This window comes from Anser anser (assembly GCF_964211835.1).
Source record: "Anser anser genome assembly, chromosome: 2".
NCBI lineage: Eukaryota > Metazoa > Chordata > Aves > Anseriformes > Anatidae > Anser > Anser anser.
In genome coordinates this window covers 68,104,700-68,125,758 of record NC_139721.1, presented here as the reverse complement: position 1 = coordinate 68,125,758, position 21,059 = coordinate 68,104,700, and the positions used below count along the sequence as shown (strand labels likewise).

General features: G+C 40.1%; 1 protein-coding gene across 14 annotated transcripts in view; it reads left to right on the top strand.

Moving 5' to 3' along the window:
* The window catches only part of LOC310895408 (poly(rC)-binding protein 3-like), a 172,723-nt gene that overhangs the window by 89,419 nt on the left and 62,245 nt on the right, over positions 1–21,059 (top strand). For 13 of the 14 annotated variants that reach the window (XM_083826767.1, XM_083826770.1, XM_083826769.1 and 10 more), the window contains exon 2: positions 20,665–20,813. The exons of the other annotated variant lie outside the window; for it this stretch is intronic. In XM_083826767.1, coding sequence (XP_083682893.1) covers positions 20,736–20,813 — 78 coding nt within the window. In that variant the 5' untranslated portion in view covers positions 20,665–20,735. The remainder of the gene's footprint in view (positions 1–20,664; positions 20,814–21,059) is intronic. 14 annotated transcript variants of the gene reach the window in all.

Here is a 21,059-nt window from a genome sequence, read left to right as displayed (position 1 = left end):
CACAAAAACACAAAATTATTAGATTCAGCATTTTCAGGCTGCCTAAATCTTTTTTTCAATTTTGCCATTAACCAAATCTGTCGCAATATGAAATTGTGAAGCATAGCCACCTGGAGGCTGTTGGTGAAACCCAGGAAATCCTTGAGTCATTCACCACCTTTCCCATTTAGAGTACAAGGAAGTCAAGGGAAACAGAAGGTAACATTTAATATTCCATGTATGACATGTAACATTCTGTGCATGTTACCCTTACCTAAAACGCTCTCTCTTTTACCTAAGAAGGTAAAATGTCTTAAATGTCTTAAAGACATTCACCAGCATCCTTTTATAATCAACAGGTTACAGTAGGAACAGTAAAGGAATGGTCAGCCACCAAACATTGTGCTCTTTTCCTTCCCGTGGTTCTTAGATGCCTGACCCCTGTCCATAAAGGTTCAGTTTGCACCCAGAAGAGCCCCACCTGTGGTCTTCCACTGCCCATTCACCCGTGCCCACAGATCAGAGGGGACGGATCATGAATTTTACACATCCACTGAAGTTGTCCTCCCCTGCTTTTCTTTGATGGTTTACTGTAGAGGTCAGAAGCACGCAGACTAGTATTTTACTTCAACTTGCTTCGTGCCAGAAAGACAATACCAATGTAACCTTGGCTATCACTATCATTGCAGTGAAGGCTTTTCACCCTGTGCAGTGCTGAAATTTCATGCCTCAGCTCCACAGAGGTCTGAGGGTAACCTGGGGCACATCTATAGCCCATGAATGATCCAGACTGACATTTGCAGTGGCAAGACCAGTGCATAATCTGACATTTGTGTATGGAATGGCTGTATGATGAAACAGTAGTTGCTGCTGAATTTTATGTGATTGGAATATTATCTCTAAGCATTGAGGGAATTTTGTGGCTAATACAAGCACTCTTATGCATCTAGGGGTCCATGAGAATGAATATATATGTGTATATAAATTGCATGATCGATCTCTTAATGATCTTGGTTTTATATTACAGTACAGAACAGAAAGACACTAGACAAATTGACTGAATGTTGTTGCTTGTGTTTGTCCAGAGACAGCACTTCACCTTATGATATCAACTGAAGATTTAGATCCTGAAGAAAAAGAGCCTGTGCATGAACTCAGTATTAAAAAGGCTGGGAGCTCTTGCAGTCTGTGAAAATCTTGATTTGTTTCATAAATGAATGCAGATTAGATCCTCTTGGCAATGCTTTGTTGCTATACCCCAGCTTACAGCAAATATATCAACTCTGTTACCAGTGCGCATAGGTTTTATATGTAAGTACGTGTGTGGACATGAAGGCACCCACTGCTGTGTGTGCCACATATTGAACAGCGGGTAATTAAGCAGAGCACAGTGAAGCCTCCCACGCTGATTATTTTCTTTCTGTATCTTATCACTTCCCCTATTGAGGTGGAAAATAGCTGTAGATGAGAACTAGATCTGCCCATTACAAAGAGCACCCATTTTAATTTCAGCAGCTCTTAATTTATTTCACTTCAAGGATGTATACATAAGCTGTAGATGAAAATCAATTAAATAGTTGAGAAATGGAGCATCAGAAAACAATTTGTAAGTATCTTTCCTTAAATGCTGCAAGAAAATAAATGGGTAATTTGTATGGAGCATATCGAGGGGAAAGGGAAGAGGAACAGTTAATATGCTGCATTGTAGTCCTCCTTTGCTGACCTGAAAGTAATTCTGCTGAGCAGTTTAGCTTTTCAGATGCATCATTGGGAGTAACTGGGAGACTCCAGAAAAAAAAAAGATAAATATGACTGCAGACATCTTTTATTTTATTGCAGCAAGAGTTGGGGGCATGGTGGTTTGGCTGCCAGTGTCTCAACGCCTAGCAGGCATCTCTGCCTATGTTGATTTTGCTTTTGGAAGTGTTACCAGTGTCACCTTTAGTGTCCGCAGTAAAAGTTTCTATGCCCTGCCTCGTGCAAGCTAGTGGTTAAAAATCAGGTTGTGCTTTTGCATAACCTCACTTTCTGCTGGAGTTCAGCGGAAATGTCTTGGAGAAAGTAGGAACTGTTCTTATGTCTGCTTCCTGAGGTGGATCTCATGTGCTTCTGGGTGAGCCAGTGGTGACAGGAGGAGACTAAAGGTCTTGGGTCCTTGTCAGGCAGTTAGCATGTGCTTAGCAGCCCCCACTGGGGAGGGTGGGAATTCATTTCTAGCCTCTTTTGAAGGAAAGACCAAACGAGAAATAGTACAGCTATAGCTGTCACCTCTTCTTACATTGCTTCATTGGCTTTTCTTAAATGAAGGCAAAAAGTCGAGATGCAAATGACCTACATTAACACTTCGATAATCACAGTCCAGTAATTCTGTTGAAGATTTACTGTGTCACAGCCTAACTCACAAAGAGCTCAGAAAAATAGTTAAAACCGTTTTCATACAGCTGAAGCCGTAATAGTGAACTTAACTCTGTTACAGACAGTTGAAAATAGACACGGGATAGCTCTGCTACCACCCTGGGGGAGCTACTGTTTTAAATGCAGTCCTGTGCAAAGCAGCGATCTTGTGGTGGCAGGAGACCTGTGTGGCAGCTGTGCGTGAATGCTGAAACTCCATGTCTGAACCTGAAAAGGGCAGATACCAAGCTGGTTACTCTAATTTACCCACTCCCCCCACCCCCTAAAGAAAAAAAAGGAGGAGGTGAGGGAGGGGGAACAGGTTTTACCTCTGAGGGCCATTGCTTTTAAGAGGACAGGGATACAGTCTCTCCTCCAGTGTGTGTGAATCAAGCATGGCTGTATCTATACTGTGTCTCCAGGGCTCTGAACACCTTGAGCACCCTGATGTTTTTTCAGCTTTTACACCTACTTCATTGTTAATATTGACGGTGGCTGATGCAATCCCAGATGCTTAGCACCAGATTCGCTGGTCCCTTGTCTCCCGTCAAATACTCAGTCTCCACTGACTCTTTCCCTGTCTCCATCAGTGCTACCTTCATCAGCTCCTTGAGGAAAAGGGGGAGTGTTATGACAACTTGTGTTAGCTGGCTGCTGTCTCCTTTGCTATACGCAGCATCAGGCATTTTCTGTCCTTCCTCAGGTGATGGTAAAAGTGTCCTTCTCTGACTCAGTGCCACCATTTCACCTGTTCTACTCTGGTTTCTTCAGTCTTCTCTGGTATGAAAACAAGTCAGCTCCACACGAACCTCTGCTCCCGTTGTGTCTCACTCTTTCTGCCTTCCCTTTCTGCATCCTGCTGGCAGAAGTCTCCATCCATCACTGGTTCAGTAGCTTATCAAAGCACGTAAGCAACTTCTGAACATCTGGACAGGTGCTGAACATCTGAACTTGCAACCATGTTGTTCTCTTAAATAATGTGAGTAAAGAGCTGTCCTGTCCTGGATTGACCATGACCTTGAGAACAGTTATTTTATTATCAGTGCTTAAGGGCTTGCAGTGTCTTCTGTCTGCAGTTGCTACCAACGGCCTGAAAGCTTTGTCTCAGGGTCATGTGAGTAAGCGAAGGTAAACATCCATACGTTCAAACACTTATCCTGAGTGTCTTTAAGGACACTTCTTATGAGACCTTCTGTGGTGCTACCAAGCCACATCTGATCAGCACTACAACAAAGACATCTACTGATTGTGCAATAATGTTCAACAACTGATACTTCAGAGGCAAACCTACTTTCGCTTTGGCTGTAAAATAATATCTTCTTACAAGTTCTTTGGGAAGAATTTCCAATTAAGCATGACTGCTGCTTGTTCCTTGGTAAGAGGACAAAGCCTTGACAAATTATAATAACCACCTGCATGTCTTATGCTAGGTATAGTTTACTTTGAAGCTCTAAAAAAGCAATAAATAGCTTCTTTGCTTGGTCATTGGCCCAATGCAACTGCTGTATTACAGTCCGGGTTTGTGAAGTACAAGGGGAGGAAGTGAATTGTTCTAAATTAAAAATAATAATAATCATAATGGTTAATAATCTCTGTTAATGAAATTTTCAGTCATGCACTGATACTGGACTGCATCTCTCTTCAGGATGGCTTCCGAAATAGAAATCTTCTGTGAACAGATGATATCTTCTGTCAAATATTCCCTTCTTCCTCATAAGATTTCTATTTGGGAGGTTGGTTAGGAAGAAGGACTGAGAACCTTGTTCTTCTGAGTTTCAGATAGTTCCTCAGCAAAATACTCTACCTTGAGGACTCCCTTCCCTTTCATTAGCTGTATATTTTTGTTTTGCTCTTTTTTGTTTGTTTGTTTGTTTTGTTTATGGTTTTGTTTTTGAACAAGATCTACAGTTGTTTTCCGAAAGCTTTGAGATGTTTGCTTTTGAGCTTCCTTTATGAAAATAACCAGGCTTCTAAATGTAGTCTGTCAAGCTCGCCAGCGTGCGAGACACACAGGTTGCCAAAGGAGCTTTGCGTCTTGTAGTGCCTATAAGTATGTCAGAGTGTGGAAGCTTTGAGCTTTTCAAGATCCTCAGCTCACCTGCTGTATTGTGCTCAGGAAAGTTGAGCAGTGAAATACACAAGTGAAGGAATTTTTTGACTTTCTCTTTTATGGCCTTCCCACAGGAACAGCAGCATAGTGCTTGGGCACCTCTGAGAGCACATCTTTGGCGTTTGGGGAGTTACTTGCACAGGAAGGATGAAGCCCCAGGTGGAAGCTGGGACCTCAAGGCAGCTGAGGGAGGCAAGCTGCAGTCTGGCCATAAGATAAAGGAAAGCCCAAATGCCTGTGACAGCTAATTAAGGCTACACAGCTGCTGCAGTCAGGCTATAACTAGGTTGCTTAGGCCCAGCCATTGTGTGTTTGCATGATACCTATTATTTTTGAGGACAAAGATTTTTTTTTCAGTATTACTCTGAGAGATGAACGGCCTCCTTTCAGGTTGTTCTTACAGTAATTCCTACCAAAATATGTGTGTCCAAACTGGCTGGATAATCTGTTCAGTGAGACTGTCCCTGACATGCTTGCTACAGCAATAGAGCCCAAAAGACCAGCAAATAAGACAGAGGAAAAACCTCCAGAAGGGAAGGAGCAATAAGGCAGGATTTTAAGCTCTCAAAACCTACAGCATGTTGGAGATTGCTTTTGCATGTTACCTTTATGGACTGCCCGCCAGGTGCTTTGAATTTAAGTGATCCTAGTCCCAAAAGTCAGGCTGTATGGCTTGGTCAATACTTACTCTTGCCAGGAGTGCGTTCCTGTAGCACATCCTTATTTAAGCAGTGGATGCTTCTGGATCTGTTGGCCCTGAGCAAATAATAAAGAACAGAACAAAACCTGACCAATATCTGTGATCTGTTAGATAAAACATTTTTAAATGCTTTCCATAGTGTGCCAGGAAGTTTAGTAAACCCACCCATAACACAAAAATAATCTGCAGTTGCCAGTGGTGATTTGCACTGTGATGAGTACAAGCCGATACAGGCACGGGCCTGTTATAGATGCCTTGCACTTGCTCTTCTGATACCCAGGTGACCCAGTTCACGTCTGCTAGCGTGTGGATGTTATCCATCACAGTCACTGCTGAGCTGTGCGCTCAGCAGTCTGTATTATGGCACTGCAACAGGTGTCTGCTGCAGCCTCTCTTGGAAGGATGTCAGCTCACGCTGGAGCTTGCCTATAGCCACTTTAGCGTAGGGACTTTTGTCAATTGCTACAGGTCGTTTCGGACTGCGTTGTGGTCTTAGGGGATGGATTTGCAAACGGAGTTCATGAAAATTATATTAAACTGATCAAGCTCAAAGCGAAGCTTTAGCTAGGATGTCTCATGTATTGCATCTAAGAACTCCACCCAAACATAAAAAGGAAAGTGACTTAGTGACTCATCTTTTTCATGTTTCGTATCATCCATCAGATAACAGCATTTTCAGAAGCACAGGAGCAGCTCAGATTATTTTGATGTCTTCTGCAGCACGCAGCTTAGATTTGCTTTCTCTTTTTTCCCCTGTCTCTTCCCTCCCTCCAACTCTGTCTCTGTGTCTCTCTCTTTTTCAATTTATCTGAATTAAACAAGTCTCTGATTATTCTTTATGCCACTGCAAATAAAGTCATTTTCAGAAACAGATGTCGAAAGAGCCTAGTGAAATAATCCTGGAGGCAGATGCAGTCTTCCATAAGCTGCCAAGCGCATGGTGCAATCAAAGTGATGAAACAAAATGGAACAGGCTGCAGAAAAAGTAATTAAATTATAGTTCCATTGTAGAAGCACATTTTAAAATTACTGAGATTCAGAGCCCATAATGCTGGTATTATAGTTGAAAGAATACTTGCCATGGGTCATGAGCATTTTTTTTTTTAACAGTTATTAATCATGCTTGACTGGAAAGACATGTGTAACCTACAACAAGCAGTGGCTGTAGTTGTGCCAAAGGAAGCTTTTGTTCCCTGGAGAGAATTGTATCAAAGGCCAGTGTCCTATTATTACGTGTGCAATAGCAAAGTGCAGAATCTGAAAAACGGCTTTTCAGATTTCAATACAGAGTACTGGAGGGAAGGAAAAAGAAAAAAAGAAAAAAACACATAAGTATTGTATCTTAGGGAATACTATTTGACCTCCTTTTTCTCTTACCTAGTTAACTTATTCATTATCTGAGTAATAGTTTAAAAAAAAATAAATCTCTAAAACATTCCTCCTCTCCCTAACTTAAAGATAATGCCAAGGTTCTTGTAAAAATGGAAAAGAGGCAGGAAATGTACAAAGTCCTAAAAATTAGAGATTAAAAAGACCTCATTAGCTCGTTCAATGCTGTTTCCTTTCCATTACAAGATGAAACTATAGAACAGCAGACAGGCTTTTTTTGTTTTGTTTTCCTCCCAGTTGTCAATATCTAAACATTCTGTGGGAATATGTTGATTTCCTTATTAAAAAAATAAGAGTTTCACAAGGACTGTTCATACTGCATTTTCAAGATTGTAAAATTGTACCATTTTAGTTTTCCATTTCAAAGTGATATCTTTTTTACTTTGAAATATACTATGGATAATAGAATACAAAACTAGCAAGTTGAAATCTGTATGAAAATTCAATTGCAGAAAAATAACTTCTTTGGGCTGACAAAAAATTTTACACCACACACACCCTACATTGTTTCAAAAATTTACATGTGGGTCAATAAATGAACTTTTCAAGCCAGAATTTACTGCAAAATTTGTGTTCTATGTCTAAATTCTGCTTAACACCTGATCCGGCATTCCCAGCACTGAGTGCCTTGGCTGACTTCAACGTATTTCTTATAAAGCTTCAAGGAAGCTTTGTGTGTCCAGTCTAACTGGAAATGCCAGAGGCAGTGCTGCTTCTGGAGAATATAATTCAGCCTGAGAGATACCCTAAGCAGATTTTGGGGGCAGAAATTTGGCTATAATTGCTTTCTTTTTTTGTAGTTAACTCATCCTCACATCAGCTGACAGCACTTGTAGCATCCTAGTTTCTCTCCTTCAATTCCCTCAAATATCAGTAGGCTTTTTTGAGGCTACCTCATTTATTGTTAGATAAGCTACGTCATCTTTACATAATTTTCTTTGTAGATAGTCTTTCCCACTCTCTTCTGAATGAACTCCAGCTTAATCCTTCTTTGTTGTGAGTGGTTATGGAGTTTCCAGATGTAAATATGAAACAGGACATGGTTATGTGAATGTGGCTTCTTCCTCTTCCCCTGCTCTGAAGTATAAGGTTTCAACCTCTAATGCACAGTCTTCTGTCATCCTCAGGTCCTTAGTATCATTATTGCTTTCAAGATTTGACTCATTATTAGGAATTTGCTTTCCCTGCTTCTACTGAAATGCATTTCTACACTGCGATTCATGTTGTTGTGTTCCTGCTCATATTTAAGCTCATCTCCTTTGTAATGTCCTTCGAATTTAGTGTCTTCTATAGGTGTCACTAACGTGCTGCCAATGCCCACTGTGAGTTACCGATGTAGGTACTACCCACACTTCTGCAATGTTTTGTTGTTGTTCTTTTATTTGTTTTTTTTTGTTTGTTTGTTTGTTTGTTTTGTATGTGTGTTTTGTTGGTTTGTTTAATAGAAATCCATTCCTCAGTACTTTCTGGAATCTCTGCAGTAAGTCAGCAACTATCTTGTCTTGATCTTTGCATTTTTTTCCCTCAAATGAGCAAATGGACCACTTTGTGGTACAATTCTACATTGACTTACACGCAAAGAACGCTGTTAATGGACTGTGTATGAGTGACAAAGCTACTACAAAAAAAAAAATCAAATATGTACCTTGTGTCTGCTTAGAGCACTTCTGTAGGGAGTTCCTCAGAACATGGGAGCTTTTTTAAGCGATTGTATTATTTCGCTTCCGGAGTCTCTTCCTCTCACTTTTCTGTCTCAATGAGTTGAGAGGGTTGGGATTGTTCAGCCTGGAGAAGACAAGGCTCCAGGGAGACCTTATTGCAGCCTTTTGATATATAAAGGGGTCTTAAACAAAAGATGGAGAAAGACTTCTATCAGGGCCTGTAGTGACAGGACAAGGAGCAAATTTTAAACTGAAAGAAGGTAAATATAAGTTGGTTGTAAGGAAGAAATTTTTCTTGAACATTGTGGTGAGACACTGGGACAGGCTGACCAGAGAAGTTGGGGGTGCGCCATCACTGGAAGTGTTCAAGGTCAGGTTGGATAGGGCTTTGGGCAACGTGATCTAGTCAAAGACGTACCTGCCCGTGGTAGGGGAGTTGGACTAGAGGGTCTAAAGGGATCTTTGATGTCCTTTCTAACACAAACCACTCTGTGTGGCTGGCTTTGAGTTGCTGAGTGTCCAATGTGCATCTGCATACCCTGGCATACTGCATACCTGCATACCCCTGCATATCCTGGCAGCTCTACTGGAAGTTCACTGATGGGTTCATAGCACAACTTTTCCTTCGACAGAAACATGACCTCTCTCCTTTAGTTAGACCGAGGCTGCATGAAACTTGTGTGAACTTGAAACACTGGACCTCCCTGTATCTCTTTGAAATGTTGAAACTGGTCAGGGAGTTTATATCTACACTTACAGAGTAAGTAGGTAGGTATTTGTGAGGAAAGGCACTGACTAACAGATAAAAGGATAGATGCCTCATGAAGTGGTGTTTCAGTTCAGTGGCTTTGTGAAGCAAACTAGTTGGTTTTGTGCAAAAAGAAGTTCTTTTCTTCGTAATGGTTAGAATCATAAAATATCCTGAGTTGGAAGGGGCCCACAAGGACCATCAAGTTCAACTCCTGGCTCCACACAGAACCACCCCAAAATCAGACCGAATGTCTGAGAGCATTGTCCAAACACTCCTTGAACTCCAGCAGGCTCGGTGCTGTGACCACTGCCCTGGGGAGCCTGTCCCAGTGCCCGACCACCCTCTGGGTGCAGAACCTTTCCCTAACCCCCAGCCTGACCCTGCCCTGTCCCAGCTCCATGCCCTTTCTGGTTTCACAGGAGTAGCAAATTGTTTGCTGTAGTACTGTTTTCTTTAAGTGTTAAAAGAAGATAAAGTGATTCACTTTACAACTGGCACTTCAAAGTCATTAATAAATAAACTGTTTGATTTTTCTTAGCTTTTGAATACTTCATCAATTAGACTTGCTTTTGAGTTTTAAAGATTCTCCTAGTTTAAATCAGTGACAAAGATATCGATTTAGGTGAATTAAATCTTGGCATGTGCTTGGCTCCTTACTCTGAGTATTGACCACCCACAAAAAAGTCATTCATTATGGGCTGGTTGTTTTTTATTCCCCTTCTTAAACCTCGTTTCAAAGGAAGCTCTAGGAATTTCCTGGGTTTTGTACCCACTGGATAGTCTTGGTTTTCACAGTGAAATTCTTATAATGCTATAAGTTTTGACTAATTGCCATGGACTGAGAATTTAAATCATCTTGTTAAGTCAACAGTTAAGACTGAAAACAAGTCATCTTGTCAGCACAACTTTTGTAGACAACAATTCCAGTGACGTAACAGTACATTGCAACACTGCTTTTTGATTTTCCTTTTATCGCTGAAAATGAAGAGGTATTCACAGCACTCAGTCATGTTTGCAGCTGTTAGGATTTTAATTCCTATTGGATCAGTTTCTCATTTATTTTTTCTAAGAATTCCCAGTTCATCCTTGCCTCAAGCAAGCATGAGTTGCGGGGTCCCAGAGGGGGCCTCACAGTCCAGAGAGTGACACCAATTCCCTTGTGACAGAGTGCTGGGAGTTCTTCTTCCCCCTCTTAGATGCTTCATGAATTTCTTTTTTTTTTTTTAATAAGTATTTATTTATTCATCTAGGGAGCTTGAATGGATTTTCAAATCACAGCCTTGTAAATAACATAATTAAGGTGATTACAAAAGTGATATTTTTGCTTGTTTGCATTAGAGATTCAATTATATCAATATATAACATTTTTCTATTTAACAAGGTGAAATGTATTATTACCATAAGCATGTTTTCCCTAACCAACATGTTTCATATTTGATTGAGTGAAACAACTGATTCATGTTTATCAAACTAGATGTGTCTACAAAACTTCTGATTTTCAAATAGGTTGGACAAATACATATTTCTAAGGCAGACTTCATTTGAACATTGATGGTATTATAATAATACAAATATATTTAAATATCTGTTTATTCTGTTTGTAGTAGGGGGCATACCCGATGGGTCAATGTTTCCCATTAAGGAACCTCCCATATTGCTTGAAGTATTCTACAGGTTTTGGACATTTTTTCCTTTGATTGATAAGAAACTATCAGGACTCGTCTTTACTGGCAAAGACAATTCTTCTTCTTCTTTATGTGTGTGAGGCTATTATTGCTAAAGATAAAGATATCATTCAAATATCATGCTTTTCTTGTCCCAACAATCTTTAACATTTGTACACATCTATCACGTAAAAATGTACTTCAATTGCTTTCAGGCATATAACCATATTCCATGCATTTATACACACACCATGTAAAAGTATATAATCTTTTAAAGTATGTGTATATAAATTTTGCTCACCTAACATACCTTGGAAATAGAATATGTGAACAATTTCTGTATTCTCTGAAAGATTTAAAAACATTGGAAAAGAGAATATCTCTTTAGGCTTGACTGTCTTTTGTTTGGTGAAATAAAAAGAGGTGAGTGTATTTATTTTTAAATGAACAAGCAAAGTTTGTTTGCTCCAGAACATTTTTAGTTGTTTTATTTACTTTGAATTAAACAGAAGTAAATCTACAATTGAAACATTATTTCAAAAAATAAAAGAATGCATTTATGGAATGTCAAAGTCATGTATTTAACTTGAGGGTACAGAGTTATTTGACAAATGTAACACTTTCACAATGTTTTGGTCATCAGAAAATGGTGGGGGTTTTTTTGTTTTTGTTTTTTTTTAGGAACAGTGTGGACTGAAAATCTTTTACTGTATTATAAAGTGTTATATTATAAATTATGTTATATAACGTTATAACATAAAAATGTTATATAATTATAAATTATATATTGTATTATAACAGTGCTTACAAGCACTATTTCTTGTGTTGTTAAAACCACGCTCCTACTGTTGCTAGTCTGTTCAGTTTTTTTCCCCATCTTCACTATGACACGTTATATATTTATATATACGCATACATACATATACATTTCTTTATTAGATTTATTATTTCAGACCACAGGGGAAGACTTCTGCAATTAAGTTGGAGTGTTTACACATAAGGAAGTAAAGCAAAATTTCTATTTAAAACTTGAGAAATGTTTTAATAATAATAATAATAAAGGAAGGAAGGAACAAATGCTTAACTTGACAGTTTTGGAGCCAGAGGATAAAGTGGCAGGTAAAGCTTTATTTTTTCTTGTATTTTCCAGCCATAGTTTTGAGGAAAAAAAAAGTATATATACTAGTATATATATTATATAGCTAGTATATGCATATAGTGCCTTCCCTGATCTTGCAAATTGCCAGGTCCATGATAAAGCTCACAGGTAATTGCGTTCAGTGCCATTAGGAAAGCAAAGAAAGCACCTTCTGGTCCATTTTGAACTCAATCCTCCTAGAGAGTATTTGTACAGAATTATTTATGGTGGGCTGACAGAATTAACGTGGCAACAACTTTCATGTTTGTGAAGGGCTCTATGTTTCATTAGACTAAGGTGGCAGCTTCACCTATGAGAGCTTTTAGCTGGCTGTTTTTTTCACGTATGCAGGAGAGTTAGTTGGCAAGTGGATCTGTACCAAGTATTGCCATGTGCACTCTTATGCTTTTTTAATTCATGGCAAACTGTGAAGATGCTCTCTGTATTCCTGCCAAGGTAATTCTTTCTGGAATAGTTGCGGGGGCAGGAGGAGAAGAGCTAGATGGAAGATATCATTGGCAAAAGAATCACTGTTTTCCATAACCTGGAAATCACTCAGGAAATTTCCCTCAGGATTCCAGATCTGTTTTGCATTTGCAGAAGGCCATTATACAGCTATTCTAGATTTCCTGAAACTTGATTTCCAGGCATTTGATACCGTTTATTGCCTGTTTGACATGTGATGTTTTCTGAAGGGGTAACTCTTTCTATGTTTTGGCAGCGTGTAGCTGTCTATGCTGACACAGCATAATATGTTGATATTTGTTATTAGATCTTCAATTCATCATTGAATTTTGATTCTAAATAGTCTTGTCAATAACGGTCTTTATTGTGTTTCTAGGAGTTTTCTATCCATAATAAATTCACTGTGCCCTAATATTTACTCAAAAGTCTTTACAGACAATGTTTAAGTAAGAGAGTCAATAAATATGTTGCTCTTCATTTCCTTTAAATAAAACAAAAAGGTTTAAAGAATGGGGCTCTCATATGCCAAGTTCAGCAGTTGAACATACATCAGTTGAAAACAGGAGAAATAAGTCTGCTTGTAATCTTTTGCTGTTCTCTTTAAAGATTATTTGAAGTCTGGCTATCTTCTGAAAATGAGGCATAACTATATTAGCCCTACTGGGTAAGAGCATTTATTGTTTCAGGGAGAACACAAAGACGGATTTGTGTGTAGATAGTATAGGTTCTTCCTCTGACAATATAGCATTAACCGTAGCCCTCCTGAAAGGAAAAAAAAATGTACCTCGTTAAATACCTCATAAAACTATTTTTTGAGTTTATTATTTCCTTATGAATTTCACAAGTCTTTGGTGAACCTGTGGCTTCCAGATATCTGTAGTAACTACAGAGCTTTGCAGATCAGAGGTGTAGGGATTTTTATAATAACTAGCAAAAGGAGCACGTGGCTTATTAAGGTGTGTAACTGTCTTTTGTTGGTAGCTTTTAATTTGTGGAATAACGTGCTGTTCTTTAATCTCTTTTGACTTTTGAGCTAATACTTTACCTTTTTTTTTTGTAAAACATATATCTGACACATATCATATATATTTTATATATCTGTTTGTATACTCAATTGCTGCGCTTTCAGTGGCCCACACTCAATTTACTTTCATATTAGTTAATTGTTATTTAGGTCTCTTCAGGCACATCTGATTTATAAACTTCCTGAAACCTTATTTCCAGTATTTATTTTATTTTTGATCTTGAGCTATTCCTTTGCCTTTTTTTTTTTTTAACTTTTTACTGAAAGCCCATTTTACAGACAGATTGCCACCCTTTGTTCTGCTAACACAAAGAATTTTCTCATTTCTGGATTTTTTGATCCACCCAGCTATCTGCTTGCTTAAAAAGGGCTGTGATACAACAATTTAATGGAGCTGGGTTCTGCAGATCTTGCTCACTTCATTAAGGAGTTAGAGATTAGCATGAAATCTATGTTGGGAGATAAATTATAAGAATGTGAATAAAATGGATAATCTCATTCCTTTGTTTACAGTCCTCTCCAGTAATTTGGGAGATGGAACTGGCAAAGTAGAAAGGTTGATACTGCACCTGCTTCCTTAGCTATTGTTTCTTAATCAGATTCTCCTGGTAAGGCTTCTGTATAAGACTGAAGTGCTTTAAAGCATAATTCCTCCTTTTCCAAGCAGTTGTTATTGAGACAGAAATCATTTGAAGAGCTGTTGTTGTTATTACTATTGTGTTATTGTGGGCATCCTGTGAGCCTTTTGTCTTTAGTAACCTCACAACTGTATGGTTTAGTAACAGCAGATTTCTGTATCCTTCAATTGATACATAAACTGAAGAAGTGTACTTCTAGTAAATGTCCAGTCTTCTTTTATTTTTGCTTCATCTGAGACTATAAACAGCTGGTTATATCTATCACTTTCCACCATTTCTGAAAATAATTTCCTTGAAATAAAATAATATGATTGGAGGTGGTTTTGCTTATGATTTGCTTTGGGTTTGGTTGTTTTGTTGTCATTGTTTGGTGTGTTTGTTTTGTTGTGTTTTGTTTTTTTGGGGGGGGGAGGGGGATGTTTGTTCTAATTTCTGCCACTGTTTTTCTCTATAATTATACTGTTTAGTTCTTTGACATTCAGAGATGTTACTTTTAAGTAAAAATCCAGAGATAACTGCTTAGCTTATCAAAAAACTTGAAAGCAAAGTAGTTATTTCTTCATTTGACAGCATGAACTTTTATGTGGCAGTTAGCTTATCAAGTTTAACTTTAAAACTTACATTTATGGCAGATGTGTCAATTTCCATTGATAATGCCATCAGTTCTTGTCCTGTAGTAATTTTCTTATATTCCCTTCAGTCACCTTCTCCTTCCCTATATTCCCTTCAGTTTAAGTGGAAGAATAAAATCATGTAAGTAGCGTGGGTCTGTCCCCGAAGATCTCTGCTCTGCTGAAAATGCAGGTCCATGCTTTTCATCGTGATCCCTGCCAGTGTGTTTCCTCCAATTCCTGGGAGGTCTCCCTCCACCTGGGAGGCTTCTGATCAAGAGGACTTAGGTACAACCTTTTCATGACTTCCCATGTTTTTTTGATTTTCTCTGGTCTTCTATCTTTGTTAGACTTGTTCACTATCTTTTTTTTTTTAATAACACTTCTTTTTAAAAAGAGTTCTAGCTCAATGAACCAAACTCTTAAGTATTGCCTCCATAACATCAGTGTGTTACTTATTCATGATAATTCCCTTTGTTCATCTTTAGATTATTTAGATTATTTTGCTTTTGTTTTAGTCTTCTTGTTCAGCTGCTGTCTTTTCCTGTCCCCTATCCCTAAGGCTTGATCCATCTGCTTAGCTACCCCTCCTTTGGGATGGTTCCATATACTGCTGAAATGACAGATGTACTGTGAGAGACTGGATATTCATATGTTTCCCATATTTAAGCTTTCTTAATGTAAGCCAAATGAAACATGGGAACGAGACAACAGAGTTTAAGTGTCCTCATTTAAAATAGACATGGTTTCTGCTGAATGCCACTCTAACTTCCCCCATTCTTTTCTGTGTTTAAATGTCTTCCAGTGGAACAACTGGAATTTGTCCTTTCGAATTTTATCTGTAGATTTTTTCTTTGCTTTCTTCATAGTTAGATCTTATTGTTCATGGTGATGAAACACTATTATTAGGTTCAAGGGTCGCTTTTGAGGCTCATGCTCAGGGAATGCTGTGCTGGATGCTGTGACCAATTTCATCGTTCCTGACAAGCTCAGATTAACAACCACATGATCCAGACTCCATGTACCAGAGCAAGCTTCCTCCTTGGACATTTTCAGGCAGTCCTTGTTTTCACATTGATTCCTCTCATGTTATTATCTACATCAGCCAACTGAAGCTTTGTCTCTCTCTTTCTCCCTGCCTTTCTCCTCCTTTCCTCTCTACGTCTCTTCCCTTTCTAGCAGAGCTCTGTGACTGCAGCTCTGCCCTGGTTCACCCCCATGCATGCTGTCTTTTCTCTGCCTCCTCCCTCTTGTTCCTCTGGATCTTCCAGATGAGTAGCTTTCCTGGCAGATTCATGGATGCCAAATAATAATTTATTGCAGCTTCAAATTCAGAGATCAATTGCCTGCTGTCTTCCTTGGTACCATGTTGATTTTATTCATCTCTAGCATCCCTGCCTGCTGTGGAGTCAGAGACTCTCCTATCCTGCCTCCATGAAGTGTTCACCTGGGAGATTTAAAGCACTGTATTTTTTTTCAGCACTGTGCAGCCATCTTATATGCAGTCATCTGCTTGTTTTCTTGGGAGAGGATTAACAGGCTTGAGGGGTAAAAGGAAAGCAGATCATGGGGTTGACTTTTCATGTCGTAGGCCTCAGGCAGCCATCTCACGGTACCTCCTCTGCCACATGGATTCATAACCTGTGTGTGCTGTGTCACTGCCCTTCAGCCCTGGAGTTCATCTTGTAGCTTATATTAATTCAGTGAAATCCTCGAGGAGCTGTGCTGTTCTTTGTAGTAGCCTCATGAAAACATGGCTTAGCTGCTTGTTATTTTAATCACTGAATTTACCAACAGTACTTGAAAAGCCATGTTAGAAAATTGATGGATCTTAGGTAGTAAATGATGAGTATATAGGACATGCCCTTTTAAGCCAGCTTGGGATAACAAATATTGAAAACATATAGAAACACACACTTATGCATAAAATGCATCTACATTAGACTAAGTGTCCATTTTATTGGAATCTTCAGAATGCATTTTTAATGCATTTGGATGCATGTTTCTAGCTACAGAGAAATTTTCATCTTTTACATGATAAACAACAGTGGAAATGTCTTCAAATTTTCATGTTCAGCCCCACAGAAGGCAAATATCTGCTGTTGCTGGGACCCATCTGGTGTGATCTGCTTTCCTTTGGCCCCTGCAGATGACTCTTATTGCTTGTTATCTGGAGATGCAGAGCCCTGGATCTTGGATTTGGTGCATCCTGGTCCTGCATCCTGAGGTCAGAGGGAGCACATCACCCACTTGCTCTCCTGTCACTTCCAGCTCTTTGTTGAAGGCTGAGTAAATCACGTAAAACCCCATTCAACATTTAGCCATGCAATTGAATGGGGCTGCCTGCACAATACTCTCTGATCACCTATGGACTCCGCCGACTTTCCTCTGGTGTCAGGAAAAGTGTGACACATTGCCTTTCTCTTCGTCTGTGAGACTCACCTCCCCAAGACCCAGAGTAGCCATGGGATCCTGTCCCACAGAGCTTCAGGAAGGAAAGCCTTGTGTCTTTACTATTTGCTCACACTTAGAGGCACGCATAAGCCAGAAACATAGTAAATTGTTCAAAACGCTGATTTTGCAAAGGAAAGGGAAATGATTTTACTGATTAAATATTCATGATGTGCTCATATATTACAGCAGTGGGTTTATAAATATGTAGATGTATTACTGATTGGTAGGAGGCTATGTAGGAGAAAGCATTCTTTTCCTTGTGCCATGGTCCGACATCTCCACGCACACAAAGATCTGGACTAGCACATGTTTGTGATGATGCCTGAAGGGAAAATAAAGCTTTAACTAGATAAATAACTAAAAAATGATAATGCATTGTATTTCGGTTCTTCTTTAAAGCTGATATAATTGGGTAATTGATGATCCTTCAGGTTTTTTTTTAAAGCTGCGTATGTTTTACCAGAATACTCAGACTGTCAGGACACCTGGGGCAGCTGTAAATGACCTGACAAAGGGAGCACACTTCTCTCTTCATGGTATAAGTATATTTTTCGTGTATTTCTTCCTTATTATGTGAAGTTGCCTTCTTGAATTCCTTCCATTTGTATCTCACACAGCTGAGTAACTCCTTGCATGCACACACACTCCCAGCCCTCCCCCAGACATCTGTCCTGCCTCTTAGTACGAGGTGACAGTGTTTGAATGCGTTGGGAGGAGGGACAAAGACAAAATCCTGCAAAAAAAAGGTGGGACGGCTATGATATTTTTAACAATATTTGCAGTGGAATTTTATTTTTAACTTTTTCTTTAAAAAAAAAAAAAAAACAAGTTTGCTAGCTAAAAATATAGGTTTTGTGGTTTTACTCTGCAAAAGATCAGGACTAGGGAGGGGGTGTTGTTTTCTGGGAAAAGGGTTTCCTGAAGAACTTTCCCCAATGTGATCATATTATCGTAGCATCACGGAACTCAGCAAAAGGCTACAGCAACTGTGAACCTGTATCTTGTCCAGGATTATTTTCAAACATGGGAATATATTTCAATAGAAACACAGCCATAGCTCCATCACAAAATTTTGATCCACAGAAGGACATTAATACCTTGCTTCTACTTGAAGCAGCACATCTGCCGTGTGAAACCTACCAAGCGTGTCCTAAGCTACCTTAGGAGTCTAATTTTGCTGCAGTACAGTTCAGAGTACAGTCCAAGATGTATGCTACTGTTGATATACTTGCTCATGGGGTGTTTTTGGTTGGTTAGTTGGTTTTTGGATAGAGCTGAGCAGAAAGTGCTTGGCCTGCCAGAGCCAACATGCTTTCCTCAGCAAGGAGCAGGTGAACACCACAAGACCATTCCCCTCCTTGGCCTGGGAACAACCCCAGCCACCTCCTCAGCTCTTCCCTCTGTATTTGTCCGAAGGGACTGTCCTGGACACCCACTTGAATATTTTACTTCGAGTCCTGGAGCCCTGGTCTGACCTTAAAGAGGCAGAATACTGATACTTCTCTCTGTCATTTCCTACCAGCTGAATTGGGATATTTTCCCCTCACCCTCTTGCACACACGATGCATCAGAGGCAGGGCCAGGCTGCTTCTGGTTTCTGCCTTCTCACCCAGGCACCTTGCCTCTTTTCCACTTTTCTCCATGCAGATAGGTGATGTATAACATAAGTGGTAAGCTTAAAACTGTGGAACAAACGGGATTTATTTCAGTGGCTAAGGCCTGGGTCAGAGAGCGTACAGTAAGACATGCACTGATTCCATGCTGGGTGAGTGAAAATCATCCCTGGTGGTGGAGCAGGCAGATGAGAGCTGCTCTGTGGAGGTGCTTTTAGGAAGGAATAGTTTCAGTTACTCTTTCTCCCTCTCTCTTTTCACTTTTCCTCAGGCATGTCTGACTCCTGTTCTTGCAATCGCTGGAGGCACAGAGCTCTCTGTGCTCCTGAGTAGTCCTGCAGAGACATTAGGGAAAACTCTGCATCTTCCCGGGTATTTCCCAGCAGCAAAAGCATCAGGAGTGGCTTGGTCTCCAGCAGGCTTAGGCTGAAGCACAAAGCACATGCTCAGCCATCAGAGGAGTGACTTATTGGAATGGTCTTTGTATAACACACAGAGGGCAAAATGTCTAATGACAGCAGATTTAAGCCAGATATAATGGAGCACTTTCCCCACGCTAATAATTAATCTCTGAGACCAGAGCTTTTGGAGACTGGAAGTATGGATTCAGGAAGGGATTAGACCAATTCAGTGAGGATCGGTCCATCGGTGGCTATTCACCGTGTCTGCCTAGATGTGGTCTTCCACTTAGGAAGGCCATGAATCACTGATTGCTGGTGGCTCCAAAAGCCTATCAAGGATGACTCCATGCATGTTTCTTATGCTCTTTCTCCAAGCATCTATTTACCTCTCTCACAGATAACATGCTCAGCTAGTTGGGCTTTACTTTGGTCTAGTATGGTCAGTGCCTCGTGGCTCTTAAGATGTAGCTTAATTAGTTGATGAAACACTCGGCGTGACACTCTTTCTGAAGTTCTCAGGGGATTGATCTCATGGTAGCTTGGTCCCACATCTGAGCAGTCTCTGCAAGGGGACAACAGCCTGCCACCCTGGTGGGGTGCTGCCATATGCTCTGAAGCACTGACAGCAAAATGATTGTCACTCAGGGTGGTCATCAGCCAGTGCCCAGGCTAGTCAAAGCTTGGGGAATCTCTAAAATCCACAGCTACTAGGCAGGGCCATCATTAGCAAGAGACAACTACTGGAAGGAGTGGTGTCTGCTTAAAGGTTGTGCGCTCTGTAAGGTAGGCCTGAAAAGGACAAAAGTAAATAAGGGTCTCTAAGCCTTTCTGCTGTGGAATTTGCCTGCCCTTGGTGAAGTTCCTGCCCCCACTGTTGTTTGTACTGATAAATGTCCTTGCATTAGTAAACTCGTAATGCATCTTGTTTGTCCCTTCAAGGCCGGCCCTTGCAGCTTTCATTAGTATTTTAGGATATTTATGACTTTGTAAATGACTGAAAATCTGCAATTTGTCATTGGGAATTAAGAAACATCTTCCTCCCACTTAGAGCTGAAGCTCAGCTTTGGCCTTTGAGGGACTGAGCCACCTCTGGGCTTGGCAGACAAAAACAAAGTCAGACAGTGCCCAGATTTACAGCAGCGAGTGGCTCTTGGTTACTCAGATGTCTTTGATAATGTGTCATCTGCTGTTGCTGGTAGGGATCAGTGTTTAGGCTCAGAATTAATTTCTCTCTAGCTGGAGAGAAAAATCTCTCTTCTGCAAGAGCAAACAGAGGAAGAGGTAGTAACAGAGAGAGAAACGGAGACAAATGAAAATAGCACCAGGCACATGTAAATCCTGCATATACACACCCCGAAGTTTAACAGAGGGAAAGCGTTGAGAAGAGGACACTGCATTTCCCTTTGCTGTGCTCTGTACTTTCAGCCTTGGAATAATGGAAGTTAAGAGAATTTGTAAGGTTTCAAAGGGAGTTTATCATGTAATTGGTGAAGGGCTGGAGAGTTGGTAGGGGAGGGATAATAATCAAAGGAGCCTTTTCAGCACTAAACTGCAGTCCAGCAAATCAAAGGGAGGAATGTTAATTGGTTTGTACAACATGATATTCTCGGTCCAGAGTAGCCTCAGCCACTCAATGGTACTTTCTTTTTTTCTTCCCTCTCTCTCTTTGTAGGTTGATTAAGTGAAGAGAAGGAAAAAAAAATACACAAAGCTGCTTTCAAGTATTGAAGACACAAGGCCAGGATGAACACGAAGGACTCAAAAGTGACTGAAGGAGGTCTCAATGTCACACTTACCATACGCCTTCTCATGCATGGCAAGGTGAAGCATTTACTGTTGCCACAGCAGTTGCCTGTTTGTTGAGCGAGTGTGTGCAGTTACCATCGGAGCCTGGCAGTGACACTAACAGAGGGTCTGCTCCTCCTCTTCCAATCTGAGTCAAAAGCACCATTGCCATGACTGAAAAATCAGCCCCTGCCTTTCAAGGCGTCAAGTTTGCACTGCAGCCCAAGTTCATTAGAACAAGCCTTGCTTGTAGCAAACCCACTTTGAACAGTTCTGGTGGCA